Source organism: Podarcis liolepis (assembly GCF_965112155.1).
Source record: "Podarcis liolepis genome assembly, chromosome: Z".
Classification (NCBI taxonomy): Eukaryota; Metazoa; Chordata; class Lepidosauria; order Squamata; family Lacertidae; genus Podarcis; species Podarcis liolepis.
This window is the reverse complement of record NC_139570.1, coordinates 41713743-41733186: the sequence shown is the minus strand read 5'-3', so window position 1 is coordinate 41733186 and position 19444 is coordinate 41713743. Positions and strand designations below refer to the sequence as shown.

General features: G+C 46.9%; 1 protein-coding gene across 1 annotated transcript; it reads left to right on the top strand.

Moving 5' to 3' along the window:
- The first annotated feature begins 3269 nt into the window (after nt 1-3269).
- On the top strand, nt 3270-18067 carry LOC310698587 (uncharacterized protein). The gene is made up of 7 exons (XM_083485980.1): nt 3270-3429; nt 6526-6750; nt 8771-8864; nt 13113-13222; nt 14860-14930; nt 16165-16294; nt 17182-18067. The coding sequence occupies exons 2-7, from the start codon at nt 6542-6544 to the stop codon at nt 17750-17752; spliced, it is 1185 nt and encodes a 394-aa protein (XP_083342106.1). The 5' UTR covers nt 3270-3429; nt 6526-6541; the 3' UTR covers nt 17753-18067.
- The last annotated feature ends 1377 nt before the right edge of the window (nt 18068-19444 follow it).

Here is a 19444-nt window from a genome sequence, read left to right as displayed (position 1 = left end):
TGGGGAACTGGGAGAAACCAAAATTGATGAAGCTGCCCATCCCTACTTCCTAATGATTATATTGGCATTCTTTATTCACAATGCTCTAGGAGAAGGAACAGGTTATAAAATAGAATTTTACATAAAGTTACCAGATTCTTTTCACTGAATCCAGGGACACAATATATATATATATAATTTTTTCAAAAAAAAAAAGAGAGAGTGGAATAGTTATGAAAAAAAATATAGAAGCAATATCTTCTCTTCTGTGGTCTCCTCTGTTGCGTGGCCTTCCTCTGGGTCCTGGCCTTTCTTGGAGCACTAGCCGTGCTTCCCCCCTCCCTCCCTCCCTCCCTCTCCCTCCTTGCACTGTGATCCCCTACAGGCTTACTAAGGAGTAAGCGTTAGCAGAAACCCCCTCCTGCTGCCCTGCCCACCTGTCTGGGCATCTGCTGCATAGGCATTGTCCGGTGGTGTGCCCAGTCATTGGTTCCGGGGCAGAGCCGGTGGCAAGCGAGAGGGAGGAGGCACACTTGGGCCAGATCAGCTCGTCTCCTGCTCGCCTCTCATCTGCAATGGCCAACGACGAGCTAGCTGACAAGCTGAGCCACTGCTTGCAAGTTGAGGAGCACAATGGCAAAGCCGAGCAGCAGCCACAGCTGCCCAAGCACCACCTGGAGGCCAAGTGAGAGCCCGAGCTGCCGGTCTTGGACAGTGTCATCAACTGCAAGCTGAGCGCCAAGTTGCAGTGACCCCTGCGCAGCTCTCACCCAGCAGTGGTGCCTAGCAGCGTGTCTTCAGCTCCTACACCGAGTCCCCATATGATGCGTCTTGTGCGCAACACGTCATATGGGGACTTCCAGAGAGGAAAAATGGTGGGTACCACGGCAGTGAGCAGCTCCTGAAGCCAACCACAGCCAGCTGCGCTACCAGGCTGGCTCCGGGCTGCTGAGACTGCTGCTGCCACTGCTGCCACATTTCCCGGGGACATTAGATGAAATCCAGGGATGGAATTTGTCCAGGGACAAATTTTCAAATCTGGAGACTGTCCCCGGAAAACGGGGACATCTGGTAACCCTAGTTTTACATGGAAATTAGTGCCAACCCAAGAGAGCTTTGCCTGTTTAGGAGAACTTGTTGCATCAAGCCACTTGTTATATAAAAGAAAACAGTCTAACTATGCACACACCATTACAAATGCCATACCTATAGTGTGTATGAAAGAGTTAAGGCCTTTGCTATAATAGTCTTCTGCAGTATAAACTGTAAGCATCAATACCTATGTATTTTGGTACAGCTGTATCTATTGCGGTATGCACATGTTCATGTGCTGGCTACTTCAGGAAAACTTGAATGTACATGTGTATATTATTATATGTATAATAATGCACTTATAATTACACTTATAATAATGTGTATAACAATGCAGGTAATATGCAGAAAGGGACACGGGTGGCGCTGTGGTCTAAACCACTGAGCCTCTTGGGCTTGCCGATCAGAAGGTCAGCGGTTTGAATCCCCAGCTCCTGCCAACCTAGCAATTCAAAAGCACGTCAAAACTACAAGTAGATAAATAGATACCTCTCCGGCAGGAAGGTAAACGGCGTTTCTGTGCGCTGCTCTGATTTCACCAGAAGCGGCTTAGTCATGCTGGCCACATGACCTGGAAAAACTGTCCGCGGACAAACACTGGCTCCCTCGGCCTATAGAGCGAGATGAGCGCTGCAACCCCAGAGTTGTCTGTGACTGGACTTAACTGTCCTTTACCTTTACCTTAATATGCAGAAATTGTTTGAGTGGAGCCAGTGTAGGGAATGAGTTGCTTCTCACTGATATCTAGTACAAGGCAGGAATGTGGGGGGCAGGGGAGTCTGTGTGGATAAGCTGGACACAGAGATTTTTTTTAAAAAAATCCCACTGCTACTCCAGATGCAGGCTGCATTTAAAACACAAAAATCTCCCCACTGCCACTACCAATTAATCTTGGGCACTGTAGCTTTCTTAAAGTTGCTCAGAATTGTAGCTTTGTGAAGATAAGTTACACTTCACATGATTCTCTGGGGTAAGCATTTTGCTTAAACATGCCAGATTCTTGCAATGCTTACAGTGTACTTGGAAGGTTTGTTCAGTTATTATGCCCAATATTGGAATGAGGAGGCGGGACTCAGAGACAATTGTTTAGCTGAGGCACTACAGAGCCCCAGGCAACACTTGCAGACCCTTCCCATATGTTCAGCAATGTGCGTAATAGGAAGGTACATCCTGAGGTTTTGCTCCTCCCATCCCAGCAGGGACACATTTGGAAGCAGATGACATGAGCAAGCCATGCGCCACCACTCCCAGCACCACCCACCTGCTCTGCCACTGCTGTTTGCCTTGCTGTGTCTGCTATTGGTAGAGCAGCGGTGCAAATTTCAGGCAAGAACATGCTAATTTCAAGATCTCACCCAAAATCGTGTGAGATATTGTACGCTCCACAAGATCTCACGCAACTTCAGTCAATATCTCAACCAAAATGGATGTGCTGTGGCCCCAGACAGGTGTTTCTTCACCGTTAGCAGCAGGCCACCCACAGGATTACTGGACATTCAAGCCAGAGGCCTACCTAGTCCAGCTTCCTGTTCTCACAATGGTCAACCAGATGTCCCAGTGGGAAACACTTGCAAGCAGGACCTGAGTGTAGCAACACTCTCCGCACATGCGAATCCCAGGAATTGGGCATTCAGAGACTGAAATATACTTGGAGTCGAGAGTGGATTTCATGCTCTTTATTCAGCTCATAGTGGTGAGGAGGAATGGAAGTTCCCCCACAATATCTGCTTTATATACATTATTTACACAATGGGCTGCACGTGATTGGCTAATTCCAGGATTCTCCTGTAGGCCAATCAGGTTGTGGATTCACTTCCATCTGGATCTGGATTGGGTGGCTCCTGTGGACCAATCAGACTGCTGCATTGTTCTAGGACCAATCAGACTGCTGCATTTTGGATCCTATTCAACTCAGTACATAACAGAGACCTACTGCCTCCAGTAATGAAAGGTAGAATGTAGCCATTGTGGCTGGTAGTGGTATATTTCATTTCTTTTCTTGCTTCTCCTTTTTCGGGGGGGGGCACTTTGTGTGGAGAGGGGGGAAGTTTTTTTAAATTAAAAAAACCAATCAAGTATGTGACGTTTAAGTGGACCCAACCATATGCGAGGAAAGGGGCTAATCCAGGAGCAAAGTTTATAAACAGAGAAACAGAGTACCACATGGAAGGAAGTTAGAATCCGGTTCCCATAGCAACAAAGGCAGTTGCCAGGCTACCTGAGAAAGGTATAACTGGCAGCATCCTTGCTCCCATTGTGCAAGTGGTCCCCCTCATGGCCCAGTTCAGCCCATGGATTCTGCTGTTGTTATTAAGTCTCTCCTTCAGTCTTGGCAGTGAAAGCAGCAACCTGCCCAACGTGAGTGAGGACAGCATCAGTATTTTTCGTTAAACATAGGAAGTGTTCTGCTGGATCACTCCAATGACCCATCTAGTCCAGCAGTTATCATAATGGCCAAACAGATGCCTTTGGGAATCCCATTAGCTTACAGAATATGATTACGGTACTTCACTGAAGTTAGGCAAATGTTAACCATAAAAATATCACAATGGTCTGTTGATGCCTCTTCTTTTTAGATCAGGGGTGGAGAAGCCCAGAGGCCTCTCTAACTGGCCCTGAGAACTCTCCCTGAGCCACATCCCTTACCAACCCCTGCTTCACACCCTCCTGTATCATTTGAGTAAACTGAACATCTGTGTGTTTGCCCTGAAGGTCTAACCCTGAGTGCGCCGCTAAGTCTATTTCCAGGACCATTCTTAAATGTTTCTGCTTCTACTTCTGGATGTCTATTCGCCCTCACTTGGGCACTATCTGATTTTAAACTCTTCATTCTTCTTTCAAAATAGGGGTGGGTGATTCATTTGCTGTGTCAGTTTAGCCAGAAAGTAAACATCATCTCTCAGGAGAAGGGTAATTGGAGTGGCTCATTTTCTAAACTAATGGAGGGGGCTTATGAAATCAGTGTGGGGCAGTATTAGTAAGATATAAATGTAGGAAGGTGGATGGGTGGATGGTCTTGTGATGCAACAGGTCAAGGGGACAGAATGTTCATTGTTTGAAAGCTCTACCCCACTATCTGATCATTCTGGTGCCATTGGAACTACCTTTTCCCTTAAGCTGCCCCTTGGCAACCTTCCCGGCCACCTTTCCTACATATGAGCAGGTGTCTGCTTCTCAGGTAAGCCAGCCAATTCTGTTCCTCACAACGGATGCGATCTTAGAATGAGCAGATAGGGACAGAAAGAATGACTGTCACTCAATGAATCTTAGCTGGTTTATTTATCGGTTGTATTCAACTAAGTCCTGCTCAGACTGAATAAATTTATTCACCCTAAGCTATTCATGCCTATTACCTTCAATGGTCTACTCTGAGAAGGAGCATGACTGAACACCAATTCATTCATTCATTCATTCACAAAACCAGCTTGCAGTCATGTAACATATACTTCGTTTGAAACAACAGCAATTACGAAACAAACATTTCATAACATCGGTCTAACTATGATTAGAAAAACTAAACAACAGGAGTTAAGAATAAAACCTAGCACTGCACTTGAACTGAAAAAACAAAATACAGTAAATTTTATTAATGAAAACTTATTTTATTACTTGTTATTTTATTATTACATCTATATCCCACCTTTTCTGCAAGTAGCTCAATGTGGTTGGTTACACACTTCTCCCCTTCTGCCTTATATCCTCAGAACAACTCTGTGAGATAGGGCAGACTGGGAGAGAATGGCTGCCCCAAGGTCACCCAGTGAGTTTTGTAGCTGAGTGGGGATCTGAACCCCAGTCTCCCTAGTCCTAGTCCAGCACTCTAACAACCACACTGGCTCTCCCTTATTAATCCGTTTTAACCAATTACATCTGCATTCATTTGCATATGAATCAAGACAAGACTGTTAAGAAATAATGATACGTTCTGTGTTTTTAGACAGTGCATGTATGTCACAGCAGATGCCTCTGTAGAGAGGGAAGAGTGGTAATCTCTTCTGTTCCATCTGCAGTTTTCAGAAACACTTGTGTTAAAAACAATTAACATTAGCAAACAAAGGATTGCTTCCAATGTTAGTCACATTTGGAATAGGCCCAATTAAATTAATAGACATGGCTTAGATCTGCCCAATCGGCCTCCTCTGAGTATAACTTAGTTCAGGGGTGGGGAACAGAATAATAGAATCATAGAATGGTAGAGTTGCAAGGGATCCTGAGGGTCATCCAGTCCAACCCCCTGCAATGCAGGGATCTCAACACATGGGGCCCCATCCAATTTGAAACCATACAGGACCCTGCTTAGCTGGGTCAACTATGAGAGGTGGACAGGGGCAGCTCACCTGTTCATCCTCTGACATGATGATGACATCAGGTGGCTATTGGGTGGGCAGTCCCACCCATCTGTGAAAGTTGACCCATGGAGAGGTATCAGCTTTGATGGTGCATTCCTTGCTAATGCACAGAGACATCAATCCTGCTCTCTGCTTTGCCAGTGCATTTCCCTCATGGGATCCACTGACGAAGCTGCACCAAGCAGGATTGAACCCTGCCCCGCCCTGCCTATCAGCCAATGTCATCCAGTAATGTTGTCCGATTGACCAATGTCAAGTGGGCCTCCTGCCCTAGAGGAGTCCCAACCACCACCATCACCGACTCAGCTTAGTACAACCCAAAAGCAACATGTTGCCTGCTGATTTGGAGATGCCCTTTGAGTTGATTACAAAGGCTTTTAATTAATTAAGTTCCATTTATTAAACATTTTGGCCCAGATAAGAAGTCAATCCCCCTTTCTGTCTACCCAGTGGGTTTGATTGGGTCATGGGCACAGTTCTGAGACCAAGAAGCTAGACCAGTTTTTCCCAACCTCATGTTGTGGCCTCCCATTTATGCATTTTTCACCTGTAGTCCCCTTGGAATATCCTGGGGGGCCCTAGGGGGCCACATGGTCCCCGGCTTGGAAACACAGAGCTAGACCACACACTTATCGCAGGACAGCACAACCAGTTTGCTGAATGGTTGCAGGAGGGTTGTGGGAGCCTGTTTTCTCTTTCTTACTCCAGGCCGTCTACATAGCAAGGAGACATTCAACCAAACATGCAGAGGAAAGCTCCCACAGAACTACACAGCCAATCAGAGCACATGATACCTTACTAGAGATCGTGCTACATGTTCTGACTGCTAAGCCATTCCTCCACCATCACTCCTTAAGTAGTTTACAGAGAACAAAATTAATACCCTAAATTACAACCTAAACGATCCCTGCTGCTGCATTTCCAACAATAGAGAGGTTGTGAGGACCGCTCATTCATTCCCTGAGCCTAAGGCTCCCCATTCCTTTGTTAGAAAGCATACTTTTGCCAGAACCTCCTCTTGCCCTATTGTGCTCAGGTGCTCATTTCTTTCTCCCTCCCCTCCCCTCCCTGCTGTTCACATAATCGCTCCCATCTTTGCAAACAGGTCACTGGGTACCCAAATGTACGGAGGAAGTTTAACGAAAGTTGCCCAGAAGGCAAAAAGCAAGCCCACCATGCTGGAACCCAGCTCAGCACAGATCATTAAGCAGCCACGGAAGAAGAAGAAGCGCATTCGGAGGCGGCGAATTAAATCCTGCGGCTCCCAACGGCAAAGGACCAAGCGCACCAGCAAGCTCAAAGTGCAAGGCAGAAGCTGCTCAGCCCTTAGGTAAAGGGCCGCCTCTCATTGGCTTCTCCCCATCTACAACTCTTCACAAGTGGCACCTAATACCTGCACTGCATCTGTAAGAACTCAATTGCATCATGTGGCAGCACCAACCCTTTGGAACTCCCTGCCTATTGATACCAGGCAGGCACCTTTACTGTATTCTTTTTGGAGCCTGCTGAAGACATTCTTATTTAGACAAGCCTACCCAGATGTTTTAGGGACGTGGGTGGCGCTGTGGGTTAAACCACAGAGCCTAGGACTTGCCAATCAGAAGGTCGGTGGTTCGAATCCCCGTGACGGGGTGAGCTCCCATTGCTCAGTCCCAGCTCCTGCCAACCTAGCAGTTCGAAAGCACGTCAAAGTGCAAGTAGATAAATAGGTACCGCTCCAGCGGGAAGGTAAACGGCGTTTCCGTGCGCTGTTCTAGTTTGCCAGAAAGTGGCTTAGTCATGCTGGCCACAATAGCTGTACGCTGGCTCCCTCGGCCAGTTAAGCAAGATGAGCACCACAACCCCAGAGTCGGCCATGACTGGATCTAATGGTCAGGGGTCCCTTTACCTTTACCTTTTACCCAGATGTTTAGAAAGTTTAGAAACGGCATTTCAATGTGCTGCTCTCATTCGCTAGAAGCGGCTTAGTCATGCTGGCCACATGACCTAGAAAAACTGTCTGTGGACAAACGCCGGCTCCCTCAGCCAGTAAAGCAAGATGAGCGCTGAAACCCCAGAGTCGTTCGCAACTGGACTTAACTGTCAGGGGTCCCTTTACCTTTACCTTTTTACCCAGGTGTTTAGAAAGTTAGCATGTAATTTTATTTGTTTTAGTCTGTTTTATTGCCGTTTTAACTTTCTGTATGCTTTAAATTGTGGTTGTAAAATCTTTTAATGAAAATGTTATCGTTTTATCTCATTGAGGATATTTTTCCTCCAACCAAGCTTATTAAATAAAATAATGAGTGAATGAATGCAGATGACATACTGCCTGGGATAATGGATCTGTTCCAAATCCTGGGTCAGGGGCTTGATAAAGCACATGATAAAACACATTTAACACACACTTAAAGTGCATCAGTTTCCCCTAAACAATACTGGAAGCTAGAGTTTCCCTCTCACAGAGCTAGAATTCCCAGCACGAGATGGGGTGGCAACCCTTAACATCCATGTAAAGGTGCTCTTGATAATGGTACACTTTGAGATTATGGAAGGTTGGATTTTAAGGGTTGTGCAGGGCACATTGGCCTAAGGGCTTTTGCTTTTGCCTTTTGTGGGAGTATTCTGCAACATGTCATTGACACAATAATAGTGCATTAAAGGTAAAGGTAAAGGGAATCCTTACTGTTAACCCCAGTTAAGACTCTGGGGTTGTGGCGCTCATCTTGCTTTATTGACCGAGGGAGCCAGCGTACATGTGGCCAGCATGATGAAGCTGCTTCTGGCAAACCAGAGCAGCGCATTGAAACGTCGTTTACCTTCCCACCGGAGTGGTACCTATTTATCTACTTGCACTTTGACATGCTTTCAAACTGCTAGGTTGGCTGGAGCAGGGACCGAACAACAGGAGCTCACCCTGTCACAAAGATTCGAACAGCCGACCTTCCGATCGGCAAGCCCTAGGCTCTGTGGTTTAGAGCACAGCAACACCCACGTGCACTAATAGTGCATTAGTGGTGGGTTTATACTGGACCATCCACATGTCATTCCACTTTATTAGCTGTTCTTCTTCAGTGCTACTGCATTATTGTTGCTTATAAGCACAATAAAAACTGAGCAAAGTAAATAAAATAAAACGAACCAGAGCATTTGTGGTATGAAAACAAATGCAATAATTTCGGCAGGAAGTTACAGGACATGCAGCGGTTGGAAACAAAGCAGCATGTCTGCCCTGGAACATTTGCAGCTGTAAACAGTATTGAGAGCGGCATCATGAGTGCATGGTAAAAAGAGTGCCTGTTGTAATGCCAGGAGTACAGGTGATTCCTAGCAAATGTTTATATGCTTTTTGTCTCTTTTGTCTTGTACAGGCTGCCACTCCAAAACCAAGAGAGGTGTTGCTGTTTCAAGGGGGCCATAGTCAACTTCACTCCAGAACCCAAAGTTGAAATCCTTCCATTCAAGGTATCCAAACTACATGAATTACGACTACAGTTTTGACCCCATAATGTCCCTATTTCTCCCTGCCAGTGCTGCCGCCACCACAGCCCAGGGAAGAGAATGAGCCAGCGCTTGTCCCTAGCTGTGACAGTGAGGGAGCATCCTGCAGCCTCTCTGTGGCCTTTCTACGGTCGCGCTTGCCATACTCCTCCCTTGGGCAGCTTGTAGCAGCTGCTGGGGGATGAGCAAGGAGGAGGAGAGGCTGCCACTGCTGAGGCCCAGCCCCATATGCCAAGCTGGCTCTGAGGGGCAGGCAGAGGACAGGACTGCCCTGGGCAGGAAGAAAGAGGAGTGGAGCAGAGGGCAAGGATTCTTTTTCTTCAACCGTCTGGAGGTGGTTGGAGGATGGATGGCAGCCAAGAGATTGAGGTTGAATCCTGACAAGATAGAAGTACTGTTTCTGGGAGACAGTGGGTGGGCAGGTGTGGAGGACTCCCTGAATGGGGTAACTGTGCTGCTGAAGGACCAGGTGTGCAGCCTGGGAGTCATTTTGGATTCACAGCTGTCCAGGGAGGCACAGGTCAATTCTGTGTCCAGGGCAGCTGTTTATCAGCTCCTTCTGGTACGCAGGCTGAGACCCTACCTGCCCACAGACTGCCTCACCAGAGTGGTGCATGCTCTAGTTATCTCCCACTTGGACTACTGCAATGTGCTCTATGTGGGGCTACCTTTGAAGGTGACCCGGAAACTGCAATTAATTCAGAATGCGGCAGCTAGACTGGTGACTGGGACCGACCGCCGAGACCAAATAACACCAGTCTTGAAAGACCTACATTGGCTCCCAGTACGTTTCTGAGCACAATTTGAAGTGTTGGTGCTGACCTTTAAAGCCCTAAATGGCCTCGGTCCAGTATACCTGAGGGAGAGTCTCTACCCCCATCATTCTGCCCGGACACTGAGGTCCAGTGCTGAGGGCCTTCTGGCGGTTCCCTCACTGCGAGAAGCCACGTTACAGGGAAGCAGACAGAGGGCCTTCTCGGTAGTGGCACCTGCCCTGTGGAATACCCTCCCATCAGATGTCAAAGAGGAGAACAACTACCAGACTTTTAGAAGACATCTGAAGGCAGCCCTGTTTAGGGAAGCTTTTAATGTTTAACAGACCACTGTATTTTAATACTTTGTTGGAAGCCACCCAGAGTGGCTGGGGAAACCCAGCCAGATGGGCTGGGAATAAATAATAAATTATTAAATTATTATTAAATTATTATAATAAATTAATAAATTATTATTGCTATTATTTAAATCATTTATTTATTTATTTTACCAAAGAATAAAATAAAATCAGGATTAAGGTGTGTGTTTTTTTAGGATAGTGGAGGGTGTGTGTGCTGTGTCCCATTGGTGTAGTGGTGGAGGAAATGCTCTGCAGGTGTGGGGGACAAAAAATGGGGGTCAAAGAGGGTCAGTTGGGAGCAGTGAGAAATGTTCCTATCTTCATCTGATGAATGTTTCTGGGTATGGTATTGTTTGGGGGGGGGAGTGTTTCTGCTGTTATTGATACTATTCTTTTATATCTTATCATATGTGGACATTGTACCATTTGGTTGTGCTCTTTTTGATGTTGTTTTATTTATTGTTTATGACTTCTTTTTGTAATTAAGTTCCCCGCCGCCCCCCCTCCCTGCATGTTACAAGCCACCTTGAGCATGGCTTTAACTATAGAAAGGCAGAAGGAAAAGAAAATTACTGTATTTTCCCGTGTATAAGACTATACCCCCCCACATTTTTTTTTTTTTTTTTTAGTTTAAAATTGGGGGTCGTCTTATACACAGAATGTTGCAATTCTTTATTTCTTAATTTTGGGCTCAAAAAATAGGGGCCGCCTTATATATGGGGGCGTCTTATACACTGAAAAATACAGTATGTATGATTTATGTATGTATTAATGTACTTTCCCTTCGGAGTGCTTTTAAAAGAGGATCAGACAAATTCACAGAGGTGAAGGCTATCAATGGCTACACCACGATGGCTATCTTCCTGCTTCCCTGTCAGAGGCAGTATTGCTTCTCAATACCAGTTGCTGGGAATTGCAGGGGGGTGTGCTGTTGCACTCAGGTTTTGTTTGTGGGCTTCCCATAAGCATCTGGTTGGCCACTGTAAGAACAGGAAGCTCAGGACCAGCCCAAGATATTTTGGCCCTTTAGGCGAGCCGCAAAATGGTGTCTCCCTCTCCGCAAGGGAAGAAGGGGTGAGTGAAGATCTATACTGGGAACAAGTGGAGAACAACCGTCTGCATCAGGATCTGTTGCCCCTGTGGATCCTGCTGCCTGAGGCAGTCACCTCCCCTTGCCTCATAGGTGGGCTGGCCTTGACAATGCTGGAGTAGATCCAGCAAGGCTCTTCTTAACGATTTCACCATCAAACAAACAAACAAACAAACAATTTTTGCTTTGTTTTGTACATAATAATAATAATAATAATAATAATAATAATAATAATAATAAATTTTATTTATATCCCGCCCTCCCCAGCCGAAGCCGGGCTCAGGGCGGCGAACAACAATAAAACAGTACAAAAGTTCAGCACAAACAACACTCTAAAATCATTCATTATAAAATTAATTAATTCAAGCCACTGGCAACCATTGGGCCAGAGGGAGGGAGTCAGGCTGTGCCCTGGCCAAAGGCCTGGTGGAACAGCTCTGTCTTGCAGGCCCTGCGGAAAGATGTCAAGTCCCGCAGGGGCCTGGTCTCTTGTGACAGAGTGTTCCACCAGATTGGAGCCACAGCCGAAAAAGCCCTGGCTCTAGTTGAGGCCAGCCTAACTTCTCTGTGGCCTGGGACCTTCAAGATGTTTTTATTTGAAGACCGTAAGTTTCTCTGTGGGGCATACCAGGAGAGGTGGTCCCGTAGGTACAAGGGTCCTAGGCCGTATAGGGCTTTAAAGGTTAAAACCAGCACCTTAAATCTGATCCTGTACTCCACCGGGAGCCAGTGCAGCTGGTGTAGCACCGAGTGAATGTGATCTCGCAGCGAAGACCTCGTAAGGAGTCTCGCTGCAGCATTCTGCACCCGCTGGAGTTTCTGGGTCAGTCTCAAGGGCAGCCCCACGTAGAGCGAGTTACAATAATCCAATCTGGAGGTGACCGTCGCGTGGATCACAGTGGCTAGGTCAGGGCGAGAGAGGTAAGGAGCCAACTGCTTAGCTTGGCGGAGATGGAAAAATGCCGCCTTTGTTATAGCTGCAATCTGCGCCTCCCTGGAAAGGGAGGCGTCGAAGATTACACCCAAGCTCTTAACAGACGGTGCTGGCACTAATTGCGCCCCCGCAAGAGATGGGAGTTGCCCCCCCAATCCCATATCGCCCCGTCCTAGCCACAGGACCTCTGTCTTTGAAGGATTTAGCTTCAACCGGCTCCCACGTAACCATCCAGCCACAGCTTCCAAACATCTGGTCAGTGTGTCTGGGGCCGAGTCAGGATGGCCATCCATCAACAGATAGAGTTGGGTGTCATCGGCATACTGATGACAACCCAGCCCAAAACTCCGAACAAGCTGGGCGAGGGGGCGCATAAAGATGTTGAAAAGCATCGGGGAGAGTATCGCACCCTGAGGTACTCCACACACCAAGGAGTGGCGCAATGACAATTCCCCCCCAAGCGCCACTCTCTGTCCCCGACCAGAGAGAAACGAGCGCAGCCATTGAAGGACTGTGCCCTGGATCCCCACGTCGGCAAGGCGGTGGTCCAGAAGTTCGTGATCGACCATGTCGAAAGCTGCTGACAGATCTAGAAGAATCAGCAACCCCGACCCGCCTCGATCCAGCTGTCTACGAAGATCATCTGTTAGGGTGACCAGAGCCGTCTCGGTCCCATGACCAGCGCGGAAGCCGGACTGGAATGGATCCTATTCCAGATTAGTGACTATAATGGGGGTTGTTTCATTCTGCTTGTATGGTATAATGCATTTATATTTATGTTTTAAATCTAAGTCAGTTGGCAACCTTTGAGTAACAAGCATTAACAAGTCTAAGTCACAGGAAAAACAATATAATACTAAGTGTGGCAACACCAGTGCTCTGGAACACCTGCCTATTGACACCAGGCAAGTGCCTTGACTACATTGTTTTAGATGTCTGCTGAAAACCTTCAGCATGCCTTAAGCCAGGTGCACAGAGCCATAGCAGCCAATCAGGCTTGAAGCTGGTTTAGATTTGTGATCCAGATGTGCTGTCCTGCTCCTCCTCATGTCTTCCTTTCCTTTGCAAACACAGGGACAGTTAAACATTCCTGGGGTGAAAGCTAAGGAGAAAGATGTGCCCAGCAAAAGGGTGGAGAGTTCTGAAAAACGAAAAAATGTTATCAGCATAAGAGAAAACCCAAGGTAATGCAACAAGAAGACTGTGTTTTGAATAAATGTGTGGTACTCTCTGGAAACTGTTACCCCCATCGTCCTTAACACAGGTGCATAAGAAACTGCCTTGTACTGAGTCAGACCATTGGTCCATCCAGTTCAATACTGACTATACTGACTGGCAGCAGCTCTCTGGGGTTTCAAATGGGGGTCTTTCCCAACACTACTTAGAGATGCCGGTGCCTGAACATGGGACCTTCTGTTTGCAAAGTGAGTGTTTTACCACTGAGCTGTAGCCCTTGGATAGAAGTTACCTGACAACATCTCCCTATTCTCAATGCCATTCTGAGATTTCATGATCCAAAAATCAATTTTAATATTAATTTAAAATTGCAACCCTGCATACCCAGGGTGGGAATGGTGTCCCCTTTCAGAGCCCAGAATTGTGAGAGAGGTGCCTGTACTCTTGTCACAGCAGCAAACTAAATTTCACAATGTCCTATAGAACTTTTAAAAGTCATCCTTAAAAGCTTTAAGGACATTTCAAACTTTAATTAGCTGCTGTTGTGCAAAATGTGTGTCTGTTTCTAGGTGACTTTGCCCACAGTGTGTTGCTGTGAGGAAAGACCCTGTAGGCAGTGGTGTAGCGTGGGTTGTCAGCACCCGGGGCAAGGCAAGTAATTTGCGCCCCCTAACCCGTGGATTTGCGCCCCCTAACCCTAACCCCCAGATGTTGCGCCCAGTGCAGCCGGCCCCCCCTGCACCCCCCACGCTACGCCACTGCCTGTAGGTTGAATATTGTACCTGTCTCCTTCTGCTCCACACCCCAGGGCTAACAGCAACTTTGGGGGTGTGTGTTTTGAGAAGGAAAACACCAAGGTTACACACCACCCTCCTCTTGTGCTACAGTTTTCATCAACATCAGAGGCCTCCACTGGTGCTTTTGATTCTAAAAGCACACTGGGATATCTGATTACAGATCACATTTAACTCACTTCTAAAACCACACATTGTCTGTTGAACCATGACTGACAGATTAACACTCCATGAAGCTGCTGATAACATAGGGAGATTATTGAGGGTGTTATATGCAGCTCCCTGTCAAGGCTCTTAACACAAGCCTGCAGCAAGACAGTCTCCTAGAGCCTGTACTTAAGGACTCCATGAGCATCTAACTCACTGTGCCTGTGCACAACAGGATTTGCTTTACAGAAGTGCTTTTGACATCACCAGCCAGAAATAGCTCTCTCGCACATTTAACACATAGTATGATTGCAAGGGCTCATCCACACTTCACCTAGTCCCGTGCCTAGAAAGTACAGGGCTGAGTGGTTTTCCGCTTGCCACATGCTTTCTAGGCACAGGTCCAAGCAGTTTTGCATTTGCCCCACAGCTTTGCCCTGGAAAACCCACTCTTTATTGCTGAATTGGAATAAGCAGCAAATCATGGGAAACCCGATTGCCATTTGGTCCACTTCAGAAGTAAACCAAAGGTTTTCCTGGAGCAAAGCAGTGGGACAAGCTGAGTTGTGGATGAGCCCATATGGTCAACATCAAGAATGAATAGGTGGGCTCAACTTGAATGACAAGTCTTTCAATGTAATTTAATGCTTCCCTTCCTACATTCAATTCAATACCTTTGTCTCCCATGCTGTCTGGACAAAAAGGTTGAAACAACCCAGCGCTGTGGAGAAGAGGCAATATCAGGCAGTCTCTGAATACCAGTTTATATATCCAGGTAAATCCAGGTATATCCAGTTTATATACCCAGGTATGTCTGGCATTCCCTGGACATATCCAGAATACTGAAGTAGGCAGCAGTGTCTGGGCAGGAATTGGTAAAATGTCTGGGGAAATCAGCAACTTTAAAGATCGACAGCTTTGTCTCCCCTGCCCCAAGCTCATCAACTTTTCTGTCTGGATTCTCTCTGGATTGTTTGATATATGGCAACCCTATTCTTGCTGATAGGGATGCGGGTGGCGCTGTGGGTTAAGCCACAGAGCCTAGGACTTGCCGATCAGAAGGTCCGCGGTTCGAATCCCTGCGACGGGGTGAGCTCCCATTGCTCAGTCCCTTCTCCTGCCAGCCTAGCAGTTCAAAAGCACGTCAAAGTGCAAGTAGATAAATAGGTACCACTCTGGCGGGAAGGTAAACGGCGTTTCCCTGCGCTGCTCTGGTTTGCCAGAAGCAGCTTAGTCATGCTGGCCACATGACCCGGAAGCTGTCTGCGGACAAACGCTGGCTCCCTCGGCCAATAAAGTGAGATGAGCGCACAACCCCAGAGTCGATCACGACTGGAACTAATAGTCAGGGCTCCCTTAAAACAAAACAAAAAGTAAACCCATTGGCTATCTATAGCTGAAACTGGAATGCTTTACAAAGACTGTCCCTGGACTTAGTATATTAAAAATGGTGATTGGCTGTTGCTGAGAAAACAACTCACAACTTAGAAGTGATAAAACAGAACAGGGGGGCAATGGACAAATGATACACAATATGATGGCCATTTATTCACTATGCAAACGAAACTGGTCTTCAAGATACTCTCCAAAGTATCTTTGCAGATATGGCTATCCTGAGTAGTATGGCTTGAACTGTATTTCCCCCTGGGAATAACAATTTGTAATGGATAAAACAACTTTCGTGCTGTTCTCCGGACTTTATATGCTGGATATTTGGATTATCTGTATGGATTAATAGGAATAATCTATGTTAATATGTGCCCGGATATTTGTAACGAGTGTGTATTATGGTATATATGTATATGTTACTGTATATGTAAAAACCAATAAAGATTGTTATAAAAACACCACCCTGTTCAGATCCTTGGATCAACAGGACATTCACATCTACCTCTCTGCTCTGTAAGACTACTAAGTCCAGAGAGTCTCAAAGTCTGCCTTGCTGTCAAGACTGTTACCCTTTGAGTACGGCGCCCATTATGTTTTATAAATCTGTCTTTCCTCTGCAGGAAAGTCCGTTTACTATTGCACTGGCAAAAATGAAAACCAACAGCCTTGTACTCTCTCTACAACAAATGCAAGACATAAGCCATTGATCCAGAACCCTCAGTGCCAACAGGAGACAAAGAAAGCTCAAAGGTACAGTTTGAATTAGTTCCCATAACCTGAAACCCTGGGGAGCTTCTGCATGTCAGTGTAGGCAATTCTGAACTAAATGGACCAAAGGTCTGGCTCAGTATGAGGCAGCTTTCTATGTACCTGTGGCTAAGTAAGGGCTTCAGCTTGGTAGTAGAACATCTGCTTTGCATGCAGAAGGTCCCAGGTTCATTCACTCCCCAGCATCTCCAGGGAGGACTGGGAATGGCTCTGGTCTGAAACCAGCTAGCTACCAGCTAGTGTAGACAGTGAGCTAGATTATCTGATGCATTTAAAGGCAGCTTCCTATGTCCCAAAGCCTATGTAATGTTAGTACTGGAATAAAGGCATGTTCATTTCCTCAGTTGGCCCTGCGTCCATTTCCAGCCCCTTCCTCTGCTGAATTTTGGATTGTAAGTCGTTTGGAGCAGCAGCTTAGAAAAGCGCCATATGGGGGCATTGCTGCTTAGTGACAGCAATGCTTCTTCCTAAAAACAGAAGTTGGTTTGTACAGGAGGCAGTGGTGGCTGGTAGCTGTTGAAACTGGTAGGGTGGAAGATGGGGAGCCCAACAGTAGGTGGCGCCAGAACCAATGATAGGCTGAGCTAACTAATTCTAGCTTTGCCCCATCCTCCTCCCTGCTGAATTTTACAAGAGCAACACTGACACTAAGGAGGAGGAATCCGACACGCACACTGGATCTGCAAATATTTGGGCAAGTTGGGGCTGGTTTGTCAGTGCCCTATTTGCCCTAATGGACCAGTCCCCACTGATGGGAAGAAGGCATTCTGGCTACTTATCCTGGGCCCAAATTCAGCAGGCAGTTGACGAAAAAGAATTAGTGTCTCTCTGTGGTCCCCACACCCCCTTGCTTCTTCCTCTACACCTAGGGGGAAAGCAAGCACTGATGCCAAATGCCTGATTGGCGGTGAGTTTCTGAGAAGCATGCCCCTGAACACCCTACCGCACGGACTTGCCAGCCTGACGTACAAAATCAATAAATTGGTGCTTGTCAACAAAACGGCAGAGGCGTTCCCTGAAGAAAACCCTGCAAGCCCAGCAGAGCAACAGCCAGCTCCTGAAAAAGCAGCGCCCCCAGCAGACGTCTTCCATGGGTACCCTGCAAGGAAAGGGGGCAAAGAAGGATGGAGTGGAGATATGGGGTATGACTCAGACTGGTTCATACAAGGAGGTGCTAGGAATGCACCTACTGAGTCCCACGCGTGTCCAGGGAGCCCCCCAGTGCTGAGACCTGTGTCGGCAAAGGATTGCTATGAAGGCTTTTCTCTGACCCAGCTCTTCAGCAGCAGAGAGAAATGGAATGGTGAGACTTTTGGAGAAGTGGACACCACTGGAATCCAGCCGGGCCTTGGCGCGAGCAGGAGAGCCGCTATCACTCATGCCCGGAGCGCCATTGTCATCCCATATATCAGCCAGGACTCCTCCAGCGAAGGCAACTGACACCATGGGTGCCCAGGTTCCCCCCCCCCCCGGCATGTAACTATTTGCCAGCCTGCAGTGAGGGAGAATGTTGCTGGAATGCTTGCACCCCACACCCGTGAGGGAAAGGGGCAGATAAACTCTTTTAAAGTCATGAGGAGCTGGAGGTGCAAGCCCCCAGGGACTGACACCTGGTGGACTTCGGATGCAGGAATCCCAATTTCACTGTCAGATCTAGCTGAACAAGGACAACGTTGGGGCAATTTTTTAAAAATATACCCTAGACATGTGAAAGGCTTGACAATAGCAGCAACAATAAAATCTTATATTTTAAAATAGTTTTGTGAAATAAGTATATATTTGAGAATGAAAGCAAGGAGTCTAGCTCAGTGGTCTTCAACCTTGGATCACTGGATGTTCTTGGACTACAACCCTAACCCTAACCCTGGCTTTAGGGCTAAGCTGGCCAGAGATTATGGGAGTTGTAGCCCAGGAATATCTGCAGACCCAAGGGACCAGAATACTGGTCCACCTAATAAGAAGGAAATGGGTAGAAATAGCAAGGCTGAACATCAGGAGGGACTTCCTAGTACCACAAGCTGTTTGACAGTGGAGCTGCCTACCTTGAGAACTGGAGATACTTAAACTAAAGCTGGACAGTCATCTGCCAAGGATGCTATAGCTGTATCCTATATTGGCTTGTACGACTAGGAGTTAATTCTTTGCAGCTTAGCTTAGAATACTTGGCGGAGGATCATTTGTCTATTCAAGGACCACGGGGAGAGAATTAAGAACTATGGTTCCAATTGAGAGGGGTGCATGGAACACTGGCAGTGGTGTTGCTTTTTGTGCTTCCTTGCCAGTACCACCAACTCACCTAGGGCTACTTCAAAAGCTTGTGGGTTATGACTTTGGCACTTTAAACTGCCTTCCTGCCCTGCATCCAGGAAGATGCTTACATGCACTTCTCACTGAAGATGCACTTCTTTGCCGTTGACTTTGATACCCGAGGTATTTTCAAGGTGACTGATTTAACAGTTCTAAAATACTGAATTTGAAATTGTTGTAACCTGGAGCTGCTGTTGAAGGGCAGGTAATAAACAACACTTTCAAATAAAGGGCTGTCACATGGATGACGGATCAAGCTTGCTTTCTGCTGCTTCAGAGGGCAGGACCTGAACCAACAGATTCAAATCACATGCAAGGATTTTCTGACTTAGCTTTAGAAAGAACTTCCTGGGGATCAGAGCTATCTGACACTGGAACACAGACTCCCTTAGAAGGTGGTGGACTCTCCCCTCCATTGAGGGTGGTCATGTGTCATGGATTCTTTAGCTGCAATTCCTACATTGTAGTGGGCTGGACTAGATGACCCCTGGGGTTCCCTTCCAACTCTACAATCCTATGAATAATGATGCCGCCTCCTCCCAATAACCCTCACATGTTTCTAGGTAGGCACTTGCTGGCAGCCTTGTCACTCCCCTGCATTTCCTTTGCTTTTTGTGTCTCTAGAGGCAATTGTGGGGATGGTTTGGCAAGAGCTGGTCAGAAATCCAAGCAAATGTTGTTGAGACCCCTGGTCCTGGGATGGGAAGGTCTGGTTCTAATGGCTCAGACAGGTCATCGGTGGTGCAGATCTCTGTTGGAAGGTCGTGCTTTGCCTCTGAGGGCACTCCAGGTCTGGGCAGAGCTGAACCTGGATGCAGAAATCAA